General features: G+C 45.0%; 1 protein-coding gene and 1 long non-coding RNA gene across 2 annotated transcripts in view; one reads left to right on the top strand and one right to left on the bottom strand.

Annotated features, from left to right (window-relative positions):
- Nucleotides 1–18602, bottom strand: part of LOC134753671 (uncharacterized) — a 256262-nt gene that overhangs the window by 208269 nt on the left and 29391 nt on the right. The window lies entirely within an intron of this gene.
- Nucleotides 1–18602, top strand: part of LOC134753661 (cullin-2) — a 44811-nt gene that overhangs the window by 22475 nt on the left and 3734 nt on the right. Inside the window, exons 14-17 of the mRNA XM_063689603.1 lie at nt 5331–5540; nt 11909–12043; nt 14541–14700; nt 17625–17749. Of these exons, the coding sequence (XP_063545673.1) occupies nt 5331–5540; nt 11909–12043; nt 14541–14700; nt 17625–17749 (630 nt within the window). The remainder of the gene's footprint in view (nt 1–5330; nt 5541–11908; nt 12044–14540; nt 14701–17624; nt 17750–18602) is intronic.

Below are 18602 nucleotides of genomic sequence, written 5' to 3' on the forward strand. Positions count from 1 at the left end.
TAACGGATTTCCCCTGGGTAAAAAAAAATGTGACTGTGTAATATTCTCGTTTATTGATGTTGGAGTTGTTCATAAATGTGTCTCAAATCTAACATGCAGATTTTTCTATTTATTAGAAAGAGACAACAATTTAACAGAGGTAAGAGGTTGCTAAGTTTTATGAGGCTGTAAAATATTTCTGTCAGGGCCCGTTTTGTTAAATTATGTATGTAATATTTAACGATTACCCTATTATTACTGTTCTGTTGTGGGAATCCTGGCTAGGTCGCTATGTGAGGATAGGTGGAAGGTTCGTATAAAAGGCGAACACGTGTAGACAGTTCAAGCGTTTTATTGTAACTAAAGCTTAACCTACTTTCTTATGCCCACTACACTGTATCCTCACTCCTCACTTTAAAGAAATAAACTATTTATCATTTTAATTTTAATATGATTGAGACTGTCGAGGATTACATTATTTGCTGGGCCAGGACGAAGCCTGTTGATGATTTGTATATGTGTTCATTTGATAAATATTACGTTGCCGATCACAAAACATAGATTTAAACGTGAAATAAAAGTATGAAAATGGATTATATCGCGTATATTGAATTTATAATACATCCCGACGTTTCGGACCCTTTACAGCGTTCGTGGTCAACGGGTGTAAAGAGTTCGAAACGTCGGGATGTATTATAAATTCAATATACGCGATATAATCTATTTTCATAGTTTATTTCATGAGTAATTACCCTAGCTAAAAGCCGTATGAGATGGTTCGGGCATGTGATGAGGCGTAACGAAGAGTATGCTGTCAAAAAAGCCTTGGCCATCCCAGACAAAACGAACGGCAAAGGGAGGCCGCTTACCACGTGGTGGACAACCGTTACCAAAGACATGGAGCGGGCGCAGACTAACATATCGACAACCCAGGACAGAAAAACCTGGCGCCTTCGAACGAGGAGGGCCGACCCCAAATAACGGGACATGGCAAAGAAGAAGAAGAAGAAGAGTAACTACCCTAGCTAGCTAGCTAGCTGTACTCGCACCTTTTTCATTACTTACACCAATAAAATGTATAGATAAATACTTACCTAATACCTACTCGCTCTTTATACTTAAGAGGCCTTATTCCTACAAACGAGCGTATTTTGCAAAATGCTACCTTTTCCATTCAACATTACGACGTAACTATTAGTATTTATTCAAAAACTGTTAACGTTCTCAAATGATCATTTCCTAAACTAGCGGCTGAAATGGAAAGCATTTTCATTTTATCTTTTTAAACCTAAAATAAATGAGTTTTCTTGGGAGTATTTTCCAGAATTAGCTGTGAGAAGTGTCGTTTCGGTTGTCGATTTTGCAGTAAACAAGAATCATTTGGTACATGAATGATTACAATTCAATTCACCATATCTTGTACGAGGGGCTAAAATGATTGAAAATCAAAGATTCATTTAAAAAAATTGATAAAATACCTTCCGAGATTTCTTCATTTTTTCGGTAAAAACAGGGTCGCATTATATTTTTTTATCGCGAATTGGACTTATATTTTGCCCTCAAAATATTATATTAGCAAACTCTAACTTTATGTGAACCCATAAAAAAAAAACATAACTATAGGACCTATGTTGCCGTAAATTTAAATATTTTTAAAAGACGTTAAATCACGCTGCACCGACGCTGCGCGATCAGTCGCCGCCGGGCGCGCTTAGAGGACGGACCTGTGCTCGATCGTCAGGCGTTCTTTGCGATCGTAACCAGCGAGCGAATTCCGAGAAGTGCTGTATACAGCGATAAAAAAAACTTGATCCAAGTAAGTACATTGTTTACACCATATTTAATTTTAACAACTGACTCACGCTTATGTGATATATTTTCAGTGTCACTTGAATTCTGGTTAGGGTTTGCATTATTATTATACCCAGACGACCTGGATGATGCCCAGGGTCACATGATGGAGTCAGGAGTTAGTTACCAGAACTCCTAATCTACTCATTATCACCCCATCGTGTTTGGGCTCATTCGATTTGCGCTGACGAGCACCATCGATCTAGATGAGGTCCAGGGTCTCATGATGGAGTCAGGAGTTGGTCACCAGAACTGCTAATCTACTCATCATAACTCCATCGTGTTTGGGCTTAATAGATTTGCCTTGACGAGCACCATCGATCTAGATGAGGTCCAGGGTCTCATGATAGAGTCAGGAGTTGGTCACCAGAACTCCTAATCTACTCATCATAACTCCATCGTGTTTGGGCTCAATAGATTTGCCTTGACGAGCACCATCGATCTAGATGAGGTCCAGGGTCTCATGATGGAGTCAGGAATTGGTCACCAGAACTGCTAATCTACTCATCATAACTCCATCGTGTTTGGGCTCAATAGATTTGCCTTGACGAGCACCATCGATCTAGATGAGGTCCAGGGTCTCATGATGGAGTCAGGAGTTGGTCACCAGAACTGCTAATCTACTCATCATAACTCCATCGTGTTTGGGCTCAATAGATTTGCCTTGACGAGCACCATCGATCTAGATGAGGTCCAGAGTCTCATGATGGAGTCAGGGGTTGGTCACCAGAACTCCTAATCTACTCATCATAACTCCATCGTGTTTTATTTTTTTATTTTTATTTTTTATTTATTTATTTGGGAAACACAGCACATTATAATACAATAAGGTAAAAGATATAGTAAGAACATAGGCCAAAAGAGTTTCCACTTATAGTTAATACAAAATTCCTTTGCTCCGAAAAAAAAAGTACAATTATTAGGTATTTTGAATTTAAAGTTGAATTTAACAATAACATTGAGTAATAATAACAAGCATAATTTAGAATTTGGAAAATAACAAGCACAATTTTCAATTTAGAATTTGAAATCAAATAGGTACAATTACAATAACAATCATAACAATACAACACAAGATTACAATTTTATTACTAGCTACGAGTTAACGAAATTTGCCATTTATTATATTTTTTTATTTTGTTTGATGACAGAAACAAATTTATTACACCTATGCTGGAACAAATCAATGTGTGAATATTTCTTATTGTATATATTGCATGCTCTTGCTAAAAATTTGTTGTTTACATATTTTTTGCGAGTGAATGGAACTGATAGTAAAGCGGTGGACCGTGTACGATACGTAGGACATCTAAATGACACCTTGCTGAGAAGTTCTTCCGAATCAATTAAATTATTTAATATTTTGTACAAGAAAATTACATCCCGCTTTTCTCTTCTCACTTGCAAGGACACAAATTTCTCGGGCTTAAAAGATTTGAATTTATACTTCATACGATTAAGAAACTTTTTTTGAACACTTTCTAATGAATTAATGTGCACTAAATAGTTGGGACTCCAAACTGTAGATGCGTATTCCAAATATGACCTTACATATGCATTATATAAAAGAAGTAACGTTGTGGGGTTTTTAAAATCTTTACTTTGCCTAAAAATAAAACCAAGCATTTTGTAGGCTTTAGATGTTATCTTATCTATGTGTGAAACCAATTGAATTTTACTGTCTAAATACACTCCCAAATCTCTAACCTCCGTAACTAGTAAGCTGTTGGTTTCCGATGGTATAATTAAAGTTTATAGGGTCAAGCTTCCGCGTAAATGTAATAATTGAACATTTATTTATGTTTAAGTACAGGTTATTACATAAACAATAGTTGTCCAATCTATTAAGGTCATCCTGCAAATTGACACAATCAGCCTCGGACTTCACAATGTTAAATATCTTAGTATCGTCAGCATACAATAATACTTTAGAATTCAAAAAACAGTCAATGACATGGCTCAATAGAGTTGCCTTGACGAGCACCATCGATCTAGATGAGGTCCAGGGTCTCATGATGGAGTCAGGAGTTGGTCACCAGAACTCCTAATCTACTCATCATAACTTCATCAATTCCCTATGTCCTATCCCATAAATAAATAAGGCTACTGTCATTTCCCTAGATAAATATGTATATTCCCTAGATAAATGAGTATAATTTTATAATGCTGAACCTTTTGTTTTATTTCCTAAATACTGTCCTAAAAACCGTCTATACTGATACAAAATCTAGTGTAATGTAGTATTTTTTTATACCATGTCGATGGCAAACAAGCATACGGCCCGCCTGATGGTAAGCAGTCACTGTAGCCTATGGACGCCTGCAAAACCAGAGATATTACCTGCGCGTTGCCGATCCATTAAAAACCTGTACACTCCTTTTTTGAATGTGTAATGTAATGTAATATGGATGCAGTGTTATGTTCCTAGTGTAAGTAAGGTTCTTAGAGCTTTCATAGATGCACTGTAATGCATGTGAGAACGTTTTATTCCTTTAAATTGTTAGTAAATTCTTATAAGCTTAGACTATCAGCAAAGCGATAAGCGATCGATCGACTAATTACCTACCTAACCTTTATACTATAACTAAGAAAAGCTGTAAAAAGTAACGAAATAATAGTATTTTATACAATCGTGATATAATAGAGAGCTTTTCAGTCGAGTACCGTGTTTAAGCAACGAAGTTTGCTGAGTTGCTAAGGTACGAGATTGAAAAGCTTAATTATATCACTATTGTATACAATATTTTTTCTACGAGACAAAGAAATAATGCTTTCAACTAGTAGAATCATATAAGTAAACAAACCAAAAGTATACAGCTAAGATACGCGAGCTGCCGCAGCCCGCGATACCTTCATACAGTTAATACCGATGCCCCGGCCGCCGGGCCCGGCGCCCCCGGCGGGTTGGTCAACGACACCTCCTCGTAACTCATGAGGCCCTGGTACCTGCTCCGCGCTAAATTCAGTTTTAAGACAGTTTTTTTCTCGATTTTGGCCACCGTAGCCTATGGAGACTAACAAGCAACGCTAAGCGGTTTTCGAAGGGTATGGATGTTGCTATATGAAGGGTGTCACATGCGCGTTTCTGACTTATGAAGCAATGATTTCTACTACAACATAAAATAAAATGTTTTTGTTGGCCAACCAATCACAAAGCAGATGCGACGCAGCAGCGTGTTTAAGTAGGCTAATTTGCATTGAATCGAGTCTCCTTAAACAAGAAACATTTTATCGAAATGTATGAAGTTCTATTTTCAAAATTTTTATAATTGACTAAACCGTATCGATAAAATTCTTATGCTTGAGTCGGAAGTGCCATAGACTATCCAACGTTGAAAAGAGTAAGGTTGTAGTGTTGCATGTTAAGTTGTAATACACAGATTATACTCGACGAGTAGAAAAACCCATTTGTATTGGTTCGTATTGAGTAACTACCGCGGTAACCGAGGACATTATAATGGATTTAAACGACCTTCTCAGCTCGAAACGATCTTCCTCAGGTGTTGCAAGCCGGCGCGTGGCCCCTCGGCGGCGCCATGGCCCCGCTGGCGCCCCCGGCGGCGCTGGAGCGGCCGGCGCGGCAGTTCGAGGCGTTCTACCGCGCCTCCTTCAGCGGCCGCCGCCTCGCCTGGCTGCACCACCTGTGCACCGGCGAGCTCAGGACCAGATACACTCCTCGCCCGTACCATCTCAGCGCCAGTACTCCACAGGTATATTAAGCCGGCGCATGGCCCCGCTGGCGCCCCCGGCGGCGCTGGAGCGGCCGGCGCGGCAGTTCGAGGCGTTCTACCGCGCCTCCTTCAGCGGCCGCCGCCTCGCCTGGCTGCACCACCTGTGCACCGGCGAGCTCAGGACCAGATACACTCCTCGCCCGTACCATCTCAGCGCCAGTACTCCACAGGTATATTAAGCCGGCGCATGGCCCCGCTGGCGCCCCCGGCGGCGCTGGAGCGGCCGGCGCGGCAGTTCGAGGCGTTCTACCGCGCCTCCTTCAGCGGCCGCCGCCTCGCCTGGCTGCACCACCTGTGCACCGGCGAGCTCAGGACCAGATACACTCCTCGCCCGTACCATCTCAGCGCCAGTACTCCACAGGTATATTAAGCCGGCGCATGGCCCCGCTGGCGCCCCCGGCGGCGCTGGAGCGGCCGGCGCGGCAGTTCGAGGCGTTCTACCGCGCCTCCTTCAGCGGCCGCCGCCTCGCCTGGCTGCACCACCTGTGCACCGGCGAGCTCAGGACCAGATACACTCCTCGCCCGTACCATCTCAGCGCCAGTACTCCACAGGTATATTAAGCCGGCGCATGGCCCCGCTGGCGCCCCCGGCGGCGCTGGAGCGGCCGGCGCGGCAGTTCGAGGCGTTCTACCGCGCCTCCTTCAGCGGCCGCCGCCTCGCCTGGCTGCACCACCTGTGCACCGGCGAGCTCAGGACCAGATACACTCCTCGCCCGTACCATCTCAGCGCCAGTACTCCACAGGTATATTAAGCCGGCGCATGGCCCCGCTGGCGCCCCCGGCGGCGCTGGAGCGGCCGGCGCGGCAGTTCGAGGCGTTCTACCGCGCCTCCTTCAGCGGCCGCCGCCTCGCCTGGCTGCACCACCTGTGCACCGGCGAGCTCAGGACCAGATACACTCCTCGCCCGTACCATCTCAGCGCCAGTACTCCACAGGTATATTAAGCCGGCGCATGGCCCCGCTGGCGCCCCCGGCGGCGCTGGAGCGGCCGGCGCGGCAGTTCGAGGCGTTCTACCGCGCCTCCTTCAGCGGCCGCCGCCTCGCCTGGCTGCACCACCTGTGCACCGGCGAGCTCAGGACCAGATACACTCCTCGCCCGTACCATCTCAGCGCCAGTACTCCACAGGTATATTAAGCCGGCGCATGGCCCCGCTGGCGCCCCCGGCGGCGCTGGAGCGGCCGGCGCGGCAGTTCGAGGCGTTCTACCGCGCCTCCTTCAGCGGCCGCCGCCTCGCCTGGCTGCACCACCTGTGCACCGGCGAGCTCAGGACCAGATACACTCCTCGCCCGTACCATCTCAGCGCCAGTACTCCACAGGTATATTAAGCCGGCGCATGGCCCCGCTGGCGCCCCCGGCGGCGCTGGAGCGGCCGGCGCGGCAGTTCGAGGCGTTCTACCGCGCCTCCTTCAGCGGCCGCCGCCTCGCCTGGCTGCACCACCTGTGCACCGGCGAGCTCAGGACCAGATACACTCCTCGCCCGTACCATCTCAGCGCCAGTACTCCACAGGTATATTAAGCCGGCGCATGGCCCCGCTGGCGCCCCCGGCGGCGCTGGAGCGGCCGGCGCGGCAGTTCGAGGCGTTCTACCGCGCCTCCTTCAGCGGCCGCCGCCTCGCCTGGCTGCACCACCTGTGCACCGGCGAGCTCAGGACCAGATACACTCCTCGCCCGTACCATCTCAGCGCCAGTACTCCACAGGTATATTAAGCCGGCGCATGGCCCCGCTGGCGCCCCCGGCGGCGCTGGAGCGGCCGGCGCGGCAGTTCGAGGCGTTCTACCGCGCCTCCTTCAGCGGCCGCCGCCTCGCCTGGCTGCACCACCTGTGCACCGGCGAGCTCAGGACCAGATACACTCCTCGCCCGTACCATCTCAGCGCCAGTACTCCACAGGTATATTAAGCCGGCGCATGGCCCCGCTGGCGCCCCCGGCGGCGCTGGAGCGGCCGGCGCGGCAGTTCGAGGCGTTCTACCGCGCCTCCTTCAGCGGCCGCCGCCTCGCCTGGCTGCACCACCTGTGCACCGGCGAGCTCAGGACCAGATACACTCCTCGCCCGTACCATCTCAGCGCCAGTACTCCACAGGTATATTAAGCCGGCGCATGGCCCCGCTGGCGCCCCCGGCGGCGCTGGAGCGGCCGGCGCGGCAGTTCGAGGCGTTCTACCGCGCCTCCTTCAGCGGCCGCCGCCTCGCCTGGCTGCACCACCTGTGCACCGGCGAGCTCAGGACCAGATACACTCCTCGCCCGTACCATCTCAGCGCCAGTACTCCACAGGTATATTAAGATCTTGCTTAATCTTGCTAGATCTGTCTGTAGTGCCTCGTTAGGCAATTCGAGGCCTTCTTCCGCGCCTCTTTCAGCGGACGGAGAGTCGTCTGGCTCCAACATCTCTGTACTGGAGAGCTGAGGACACGCTGAGGACTAGATACACTCCTCGCCCGTACCATCTCAGCGCCAGTACTCCACAGGTATATTAAGATCTTGCTTAATCTTGCTAGATCTGTCTGTAGTGCCTCGTTAGGCAATTCGAGGCCTTCTTCCGCGCCTCTTTCAGCGGACGGAGAGTCGTCTGGCTCCAACATCTCTGTACTGGAGAGCTGAGGACACGCTGAGGACTAGATACACTCCTCGCCCGTACCATCTCAGCGCCAGTACTCCACAGGTATATTAAGATCTTGCTTAATCTTGCTAGATCTGTCTGTAGTGCCTCGTTAGGCAATTCGAGGCCTTCTTCCGCGCCTCTTCCAGCGGACGGAGAGTCGTCTGGCTCCAACATCTCTGTACTGGAGAGCTGAGGACACGCTGAGGACTAGATACACTCCTCGCCCGTACCATCTCAGCGCCAGTACTCCACAGGTATATTAAGATCTTGCTTAATCTTGCTAGATCTGTCTGTAGTGCCTCGTTAGGCAATTCGAGGCCTTCTTCCGCGCCTCTTTCAGCGGACGGAGAGTCGTCTGGCTCCAACATCTCTGTACTGGAGAGCTGAGGACACGCTGAGGACTAGATACACTCCTCGCCCGTACCATCTCAGCGCCAGTACTCCACAGGTATATTAAGATCTTGCTTAATCTTGCTAGATCTGTCTGTAGTGCCTCGTTAGGCAATTCGAGGCCTTCTTCCGCGCCTCTTTCAGCGGACGGAGAGTCGTCTGGCTCCAACATCTCTGTACTGGAGAGCTGAGGACACGCTGAGGACTAGATACACTCCTCGCCCGTACCATCTCAGCGCCAGTACTCCACAGGTATATTAAGATCTTGCTTAATCTTGCTAGATCTGTCTGTAGTGCCTCGTTAGGCAATTCGAGGCCTTCTTCCGCGCCTCTTTCAGCGGACGGAGAGTCGTCTGGCTCCAACATCTCTGTACTGGAGAGCTGAGGACACGCTGAGGACTAGATACACTCCTCGCCCGTACCATCTCAGCGCCAGTACTCCACAGGTATATTAAGATCTTGCTTAATCTTGCTAGATCTGTCTGTAGTGCCTCGTTAGGCAATTCGAGGCCTTCTTCCGCGCCTCTTTCAGCGGACGGAGAGTCGTCTGGCTCCAACATCTCTGTACTGGAGAGCTGAGGACACGCTGAGGACTAGATACACTCCTCGCCCGTACCATCTCAGCGCCAGTACTCCACAGGTATATTAAGATCTTGCTTAATCTTGCTAGATCTGTCTGTAGTGCCTCGTTAGGCAATTCGAGGCCTTCTTCCGCGCCTCTTTCAGCGGACGGAGAGTCGTCTGGCTCCAACATCTCTGTACTGGAGAGCTGAGGACACGCTGAGGACTAGATACACTCCTCGCCCGTACCGTCTCAGCGCCAGTACTCCACAGGTATATTAAGATCTTGCTTAATCTTGCTAGATCTGTCTGTAGTGCCTCGTTAGGCAATTCGAGGCCTTCTTCCGCGCCTCTTTCAGCGGACGGAGAGTCGTCTGGCTCCAACATCTCTGTACTGGAGAGCTGAGGACACGCTGAGGACTAGATACACTCCTCGCCCGTACCATCTCAGCGCCAGTACTCCACAGGTATATTAAGATCTTGCTTAATCTTGCTAGATCTGTCTGTAGTGCCTCGTTAGGCAATTCGAGGCCTTCTTCCGCGCCTCTTTCAGCGGACGGAGAGTCGTCTGGCTCCAACATCTCTGTACTGGAGAGCTGAGGACACGCTGAGGACTAGATACACTCCTCGCCCGTACCGTCTCAGCGCCAGTACTCCGCAGGTATCTTCGAGTCTTAAGGGTCGCCGGCAAGCTCGGTTCTCCATACAAAGGTAGTTACGCTCTCATTTTAAAACGACTAGCTAGATTGCTCTGAAACTTTGTACTTACAATAGCATAGATGTATCTAGGTCTGAAATTAATTTATGTAGCCTAAGATACCCTAGTAAAAAAAAATACAGCGAATTTAAGTTTTTCATACAAAACTTGTTTTTGCTCTATTTCGATTGTTTTATATACTAGAGTTATATAAACTAATTTCAGACCTAGATATACCTCATATCATTGTATGTGAGAAGTTTTATTACAATCCAACACGTAGTTTTAAAATGAGAATGGAACTCCGTTTGTATGGGAAGGTGAAACTCGGCCGAGCTTGTCGGAGACTCTTAACAGCGATTAGAATCGTGTTCCATCCGACATAATATGTCAACAATCTGCAAAGAGGTGGGATATAACGGCAATTCGTTCAGGTGGCAGAACGTTTCAGTTGGTCACCGTTAAGAAGTGCGTGACTAGTTTTGTAGGCTAGTTAATTTCGAGTCTTAAGGCAACTCAAGTCTGTAGTGCCTCGTTGGGCAATTCGAGGCCTTCTTTCGCGCCTCCTTCAGCGGACGGAGAGTCGCCTGGCTCTAACATCTCTATACTGGAGAGCTGAGGACTAGATGCACTCCTCGCCCGTACCATCTCAGCGCCAGTACTCCACAGGTATATTAGGATCTTTCTAAATAGCAATTAAAATCGTATTTAAAATCCAGCAAATGTCTGACTAGACTTGTGTACTCCAGTTTGACACCGTTAGGGGGTATGTGACTAGTTTTATAAGTTAGTTAATTTCGAATCTAAGCTTAAGGCAGGTTTGTTTGTGCCTCACGAGGTACAGTTGAAGGCCTCGCACCACGCCTACTCCAAATATATGTCAAAGCACTGCCAATTATTAAAAAAACAATTGCGAGTCGGACTCGCGCACGAAGGGTTCCGTACCATTACGCAAAAAACGATAAAATAATCACGTTTGTTGTACGGGTGCCTCACTTAAATATTTATTTTATTCTGTTTTTAGTACTTGTTGTTATAGCGGCAACAGAAATACATCATCTGTGAAAATTTCAACTGTCTAGCTAATCTAGCTATCACGAGATACGGTCTGGCATAGAGTAACTGATACTAGAGCGTTACTGTCATAGTAAATTTTGTAACCCCAGTAAATTCACTGCCATCTGTCGACACACTTTAAAACTAAAAATGAAGATTTATAAAAATACGATAGAATGTATTTAAATATAGATAAATGATTTTTTTTATTTGCATTAATTATGTTTATGATTTTGATCCATGTTCTTTCACTGATATGCGTTAAAATTGTTAAATAACAAACGAAACCGTTAACGCCATCTATACGACTGTAGGTCAAAATTAGTAGCGCCCTCTGAACGAGAATCAAATTTTCTTGATTTTCGAGGCACGTTTTTTCCTTAGACTGTATCCATTTATTACGGAGTTATATCTATCTTTGGGCCTGGTAACAGACGAACATATAGGCAAACAGCGAAGTCTTAGTAATAGGGTCCCGTTTTTACCCTTTGGATACGGAACCCTAAAAACAGATGTTCTAACACATTAGTTTTTCTAGACTTATATTGACCGGGATATAGACCGTGATTACCTTTTGTATTATTTGTGAGCTCCCGATATTTCGACGCAGTTACATGCATCATGTTCACGGGTGACTGAAGATAGCGGGTGGGTGTCAAAGTTGTGTAGACAGCGCTCTGCCTACCCTCATTCTTGCGCGTCGGCTGCGTTCACTTTCAACGTTACCATCGGTCGCATTCACACTTGTTGGTCCGGTCGCGTTCACACTCGTCGGTCTGTCCAAACACACTACACTCACGGTGTCACTACGCGTGTTTGATTCAGATATCACTGGTTTTTTACACAAACAAATCACAGGATTCCACACATTTGACAGTTTAATCTATCTTCAGTCACCCGTGAACATGATGCATGTAACTGCGTCGAAATATCGGGAGCTCACAAATAATACAAAAGGTAATCACGGTCTATATCCCGGTCAATATAAGTCTAGTGAAACTAACCGTGAATCATTCAAAACTCTAACATTAGTTATTGTTTCAGTGCGCTCTCCTACTATGTTTCGAGACGGCGGACTCGCTGGCCGCCAGGGAGCTGCGCGCGCGGCTGCAGCTGGCGGGCGACGCGTGGAACAGACAGCTGAGACCGCTTCTCGATGCCGGCTTGCTTCTAGCACAGGTACAGTCGCCTTCAGATATATCGGAGCGGCCAAGGCGCTCACATATTTCTGAACACGCCTCTATTGTTAAGGCGTTAAGGTGCTTGTTTAGATATTTTTGAGCACCGCGGCCGCTTCGATATATCTAATGGCGACTACATACATACACTTTGAAAAAGTTCTCATGGATATCGTTTTCTAGGTTTTCGGGGGTGCCAATTTCGAAAAATATGATCAATTCGGAACCCAATATGGGGATGTATGTTATGATTTTTAAATAATAATTTCACATTTTACAATCTTTTGGTCACAATTCTTCTGCTTCTTCTTTTAAAATTATGGCTTCAGCCCAGTGGGACTATTTTTTTTTTTTTTTATAAACTGATCGGCGATTGGCCCTAGTCACACCTGATGGAAAGTGAAGACAGGGCCTAAGATGGAGCTCACCGGTTCAGTAACAGCCTATTCACTCTTGTTTTAAAGAGACCGAGGTCATATTGATCAGGGAATACAGATGGCGGGAGCGCATTCCATTCCTTAGCCGTCCGTACCAAAAAGGAGGAGGCAAAACGTTTCGTCCGAACGAATGGAATGTGGACCACGAACGGGTGCATACGCTCCCCGCGCCTGGATGTCCGATGATGGAAAGGGGAAGGTGGGATCAGGTCGTGCAGTTCCTGTGCGCACTCCCCGAAATGTATCCGATAGAACACCGATAGGCAAGCGACTCGACGGCGATGCTCAAGGCTCTGTATCCTTGACTTGACCGATGGATCATTTTACATATTTCGCCAGTATCAAGGTATTAAGAGGTTTAAAAACGACAAAAATTGTACGGTTGTACAAGACAGTGTACGGTGATTTGTTAGCTCTTGTAAATCGATAGCTAGACTTTACAAGAAGCACGTGGACTACCGGCCGTTGACTCCAAGATGGTGGTTAAACGCGCTTCAAAATTAATTCTCCATTCACTGCACACTACCACATTAGTTTACTGTATAATAAGCTATCGATTTCACACTTTAAACAATATTAATGAGCAAAAAACAAAGTAATTAATCACGATGCTAACTATCAAGATGGCGCTCGAACCGGAAGTCCAACATAAATGTCAAAACTGACAGTCCGATTCTAAGTAATCATTGCTAATCGATCACGGGCGAGACTTCCGGTTCGAGCGCCATCTTGATAGTTAGCATCGTGATTAATTACTTTGTTTTTTGCTCATTAATATTGTTTAAAGTGTAATATCGATAGCTTTATTATACAGTAATCTAATTTGGTAGTGTGCAGTGAATGGAGAATTAATCTCAAAGCGTGTTTAACCACCATTTTGGAGTCAACGGCCGGTAGTCCACGTGCTTCTTATAAAGTCTAGCTATCGATTTACAAGAGCTAACAAATCACCGTACACTGTCTTGTACAACCGTACAATTTTTGTCGTTTTTAAACCTCTTAATACCTTGATACTGGCGAAATAGTCCCACTGGGCTGAAGCCATAATTTTAAAAGAAGAAGAATCACGGGCGAGTATTTAAACGCCAATCCGAATCGTTTCCGGTCCGGTTCTAGGCGCCATGTCGGTTGCTAAAGGCGGAGGTTATGGTGACAACCTCTGGTGACAACGCTTGACGAGTGCGGGTGTATTGTTTAGCGTGAATACCTTGAAGTTAGCCATATTTAACATGTCGCGCGAGTGACTAAAAGATCGACTTTGAATTTACAAAATGTATTTTTTCTTGAAAGTCGATATGGTAGCCGATTTCTAGGTTTCCGGGGTGTTTGATCGATGCAAGTACTTCACCTCATTTGAAGTAGAACAATGTACAACTGAGAAAGCTGATATCTAGAATCCGACTGACGGGAAACGCGTGGACCAGACAATTGAGACCTCTTATACAGGGTGGCCAAAAAATATGTCTATTCCCGTTGCCAGGGAGGTTTTGGGATTATACTGAGCAACTTTTACTATGGAACCAACCACGAAATCGCGAAAAAATATTTGACTGTTTCATACATTTTGGTTGGTCGATTTTCTACGGGAGGGTAAAAATTTTTTTTGCGATTTTGTGGTTGCTCCCATAGTTAAAGTTGCTCAGTATAATCCCAAAACCTCCCTGGCAAAGGGAATGCACTTATTTTTTGGCCACCCTTATAGATCCTCCTAAGGCCCAAGGTCCTACCTATAGTACTTATTCAATTCGATGAAATAAAACTATAAAACGGATTATATCGCGTATATTGAATTTATAATACATCCCGACGTTTCGAACCCTTTACAGCGTTCGTGGTCAACGGGTGACTGAGGAAAAACTACAAAGTGCAAAAATACCCACATACTACAAATAATGAACCATCATAGACTATAAACTTTAAGGCCGTTTCATAGTTTTATTTCATGACTAACTATCGCGGTAACCGAAGACAATTCGATAAAATTTAAATACTTACATACTAAGAGAGCAAGTTACATATTTATATTAGCTAGTTAAAATAAATGATTCAAAATATATACAGGGTGACGTGGAAAACGAGGCGGAGGGCGAATCAGAGTCGTCTACCGTCGAAGACGGAGGGGAGGGGTCCGCGGGGCGAGGGGAGGGCGTGCTCGTGCTCAACCTCAACCTGAGCTCCAAGAGGACCAAGATACGGCTCACCACCGCTGCCACACATCAAGGTATACCTACAGCTCGTGTACTCGTGTATATGGATCTTGTATATAGGGGAACAACTCAACCTCAACCTGAGCTCCGAGGGGACCAAGATACGGCTCACCACCGCTGCCACACATCAAGGTATACCTACAGCTCGTGTACTCGTGTATATGGATCTTGTATATAGGGGAACAACTCAACCTCAACCTGAGCTCCGAGGGGACCAAGATACGGCTCACCACCGCTGCCACACATCAAGGTATACCTACAGCTCGTGTACTCGTGTATATGGCTCTTGTATATAGGGGAACAACTCAACCTCAACCTGAGCTCCAAGAGGACCAAGATACGGCTCACCACCGCCGCCACACATCAAGGTATACAGCTCGTGTATATAGCCATAGAGTAACTTATACTAGAGCGGTACTGTCATAGTAAATTTTGTAACCACAGTAAATTCACTGCCATCTATCGACACACTTTAAAACTAAAAATGAAGATTTATAAAAATACGATAAAATGTATTTAAATATGGATAAATGATTTTTTTATTTGCATTAATTAATTATTGTTAAATAACAAACGAAACCGTCAACGCCATCTATACGACAGTAGGCCAAAGCTAGTAGCGCCCTCTATCGAGTCAAATATTCTTGATTTTCGAGGCACGTTTTTTCCTTAGACTGTATCCATCTATTACGGAGTTATATCTATCTTTGATATGGCTCTTGTACGAGGGGCGTTCAATAAATTCTCGATATTGATATCTTACAACCTTTTTGAGTATTTCTTTTGTTACTGGCCACTAAGAGTCATTCATAGACTTTACAAAAAAAAGTAAAATTCAAACCGATATGTTCTTGTTTTTCTGCAATTGCCGAACAAACGTGAGCACCATGAGCGATTTAACAATGTTAATTAAATTAGAGCATCGAGCCGTAATAAAATTCTTGACCAATCAGGGTAAAAATCAAAAAACTATAAAAGAAGAAATGGATTGTGTTTACCGTGAGTCTGCTCCTTCTTTATCTACCATTCAAAAGTGGTCAAGTGAATTTAAACGTGGGAGAGAGAGTATTGAAGATGATCCTAGACCAGGCCGGCCTGTAGTAGCTACTTCACAAGAAAATATTATCAAAGTGGAAAAACTTATATTGGAAGACGGCCGAGTGAAGGTAAAATCAATAGCTCAAATAACCGGTCTTTCTGTTGGTACCATACATGATATTATCCATTACCATCTTAATATGTCAAAAGTAAGTGCGAGATGGGTTCCGCGAATGCTGACACCGGTTCAGAAATATATGCGAGTAGCTTGTTGTTCCGATTTTATTGACCTGTGCGGTGAAAATCCTGATGAGGTGCTGCAAAAGATAGTTACTGGAGATGAAACCTGGGTTCATTATTATGACCCAGAAAGTAAACAGGAGTCCATGCAGTGGCACGTTAAGGGTACAGCTCATCCCAAGAAGTTCAAGGTCATCCCTTCAGCTGGCAAGGTCATGGCCACAATATTTTGGGATTGTGAAGGAATATTACTGATCGATTACAAACAAAAGAGTGTAAATATCACAGGACAGTACTACGCTAATATTCTACGTCAATTAAGGGCTGCAATCAAAGACAAGAGGCGAGGAAAATTAACCAAAGGTGTTCTGCTTCTGCATGACAACGCCCCTGTGCATACTGCTCATATTGCCAAGGCGGCTATTCTTGAATCTGGGTTTGAAACTATTACTCACCCACCGTATAGTCCGGACTTAGCCCCCAGTGACTTCTTTTTGTTCCCCAATCTTAAAAAGGATCTGCGTGGAAATCGATTTTCTGACGATGAAGCGTTGAAGGCGGCAGTGGAGGAGCATTTTGACACCAAAGATAAAAATTATTTTTATGAGGGATTAAAAAAAATAATAGATCGATCTTTTAAGTGTATCAACATAGGGGGGGAGTATATTGAAAAATAAAAATATTAAACTTATCGTATTTGTTTGTTTTCATTCACATACCGAGAATTTATTGAACGCCCCTCGTATATAGGGGAACAGCTCAACCTCAACTTCAGTCCGCCCCTTTACTGAACCACATTGATATGTGTGCGGGATATTATTTTTAACAGAAATATGTAGATTAATTTTAGAATAAATTTAAAAGTGGACAAATTACTGCCTTGGGTGAGACTTGAACTCACGGCCTCTGGATAGATACTCCAGCGCTCTGCCAACTGAGCCACCAAGACCTCATCCATAGTCAGCAAATCTTCCCACTATATGGGTCTAGGGGACCCTAGCGACATCTACCGTAATAGTGTTACACTTCTTAAACGGCCACCGGAGTTCCAAGTCATATTGGAAATTCACCAGTTACGATGTGCTACCCATTCTAAATTAATTTTTAACAAGCAGAAACGTCTGCTATTAAGCTTAGAATAAATTTAAAAGTGGAAAAATTACTTCCTTGGGTGAGACTTGAACTCACGGCCTCTGGATAGATACTCCAGCGCTCTGCCAACTGAGCCACCAAGACCTCATCCATAGTCAGCAAATCTTCCCACTATATGGGTCTAGGGGACCCTAGCGACATCTACCGTAATAGTTCAAGTCTCACCCAAGGCAGTAATTTTTCCACTTTTAAATTTATTCTAAGCTGTAGTAGTATATAGGAGCAAATACCTAGGGAATCCATGCACACTAAAGGAAGCAACTAGCAACCTGAAGACCTTGCTAGGCTTCGTGGAGGAGCTGGGGTGGTTAGAGTAGCGCTACCTCGTTTCACGCAAAATAGGCACATTGGATGTCGAGTTGCGGAAAATGCCCAGCAAAACTAACTAATTTATTCTAAGCTTAATAGCATCGATCGCAGACGTTTCTGCTTGTTAAAAATTAATAACTAAATTAAACTAAAAATTACATAGCAAAGTATTATTACGGTTTTATACATATTTTACCAGGTACAAGCACTGCATCGGGCAACAGTAACACGAACAACCCGGATTCGGCCGAGTCCACGCACTGTGACGACGACCGCAAGATGTACCTGCAGGCCGCGCTAGTACGCGTCATGAAACAGAGAAAGGTATTATAAATAAATAAAATAAAATAAAAATAAAAATTATTTATTTTCAGATAGCTGAGATCCTACATTAATACAGATAAAACTACATTAGTAAACTACCTATTACATAAAAACATATAAATACTTATTTCCTAGGTCGTACGACATGAAGGTCGGTATATCGGCGGAGGATATCCGAGTCCCACCTTTCGGCAATCATTCTCAGGATGCTATTTGAGCACTTATTATAATAACAAAACTTCCGTGAGACACAGACATATTAAATTAAACATATTAATAACGGGTCACCCACGTATTTTAAGTCGAAAACGCTCGACATGTTTCACTCCGTACCGAGGACCGAGTCATCGGTCGCGGAGGGCTGCGGCCCGCAGTCTGCGCCGGTCCGTCACCGTCGACGCAAGCTCCTGATGACACTCCTCGGTACGAAGTGAAACATGTCGAGCGTTTTCGACTTAAAACACGTGAGTGACCCGTTATTAATATGTTTAATATGTCAGAGAAAGGTATGTTTATATTTCAAAAAAAAAAAAGAAACGGTTTTTTTTAAAGAAACTTTTTTTTATTGTGTACTATATTTCAAATAAATAAATGTTCACGGTCTGTACTAAGACAACTGTCGTCTACATTACATTATAATAGGGTAGTGCGACCAAATGTAAGTCGGACTCGCGCACGAAGGGTTCCGTACCATCACGCAAAAAACGGATGTTGTATGGGAGCCCCACTTAAATATTTATATTATTCTGTTTTTAGTATTTGTTGTTATAGCGGCAACAGAAATATATCGTCTGTGAAAATTTCAACTGTCTAGCTATCACGGTTCATGAGATACAGACTGGTGACAGACAGA

This window comes from Cydia strobilella, chromosome 27, assembly GCF_947568885.1.
Source record: "Cydia strobilella chromosome 27, ilCydStro3.1, whole genome shotgun sequence".
NCBI lineage: Eukaryota > Metazoa > Arthropoda > Insecta > Lepidoptera > Tortricidae > Cydia > Cydia strobilella.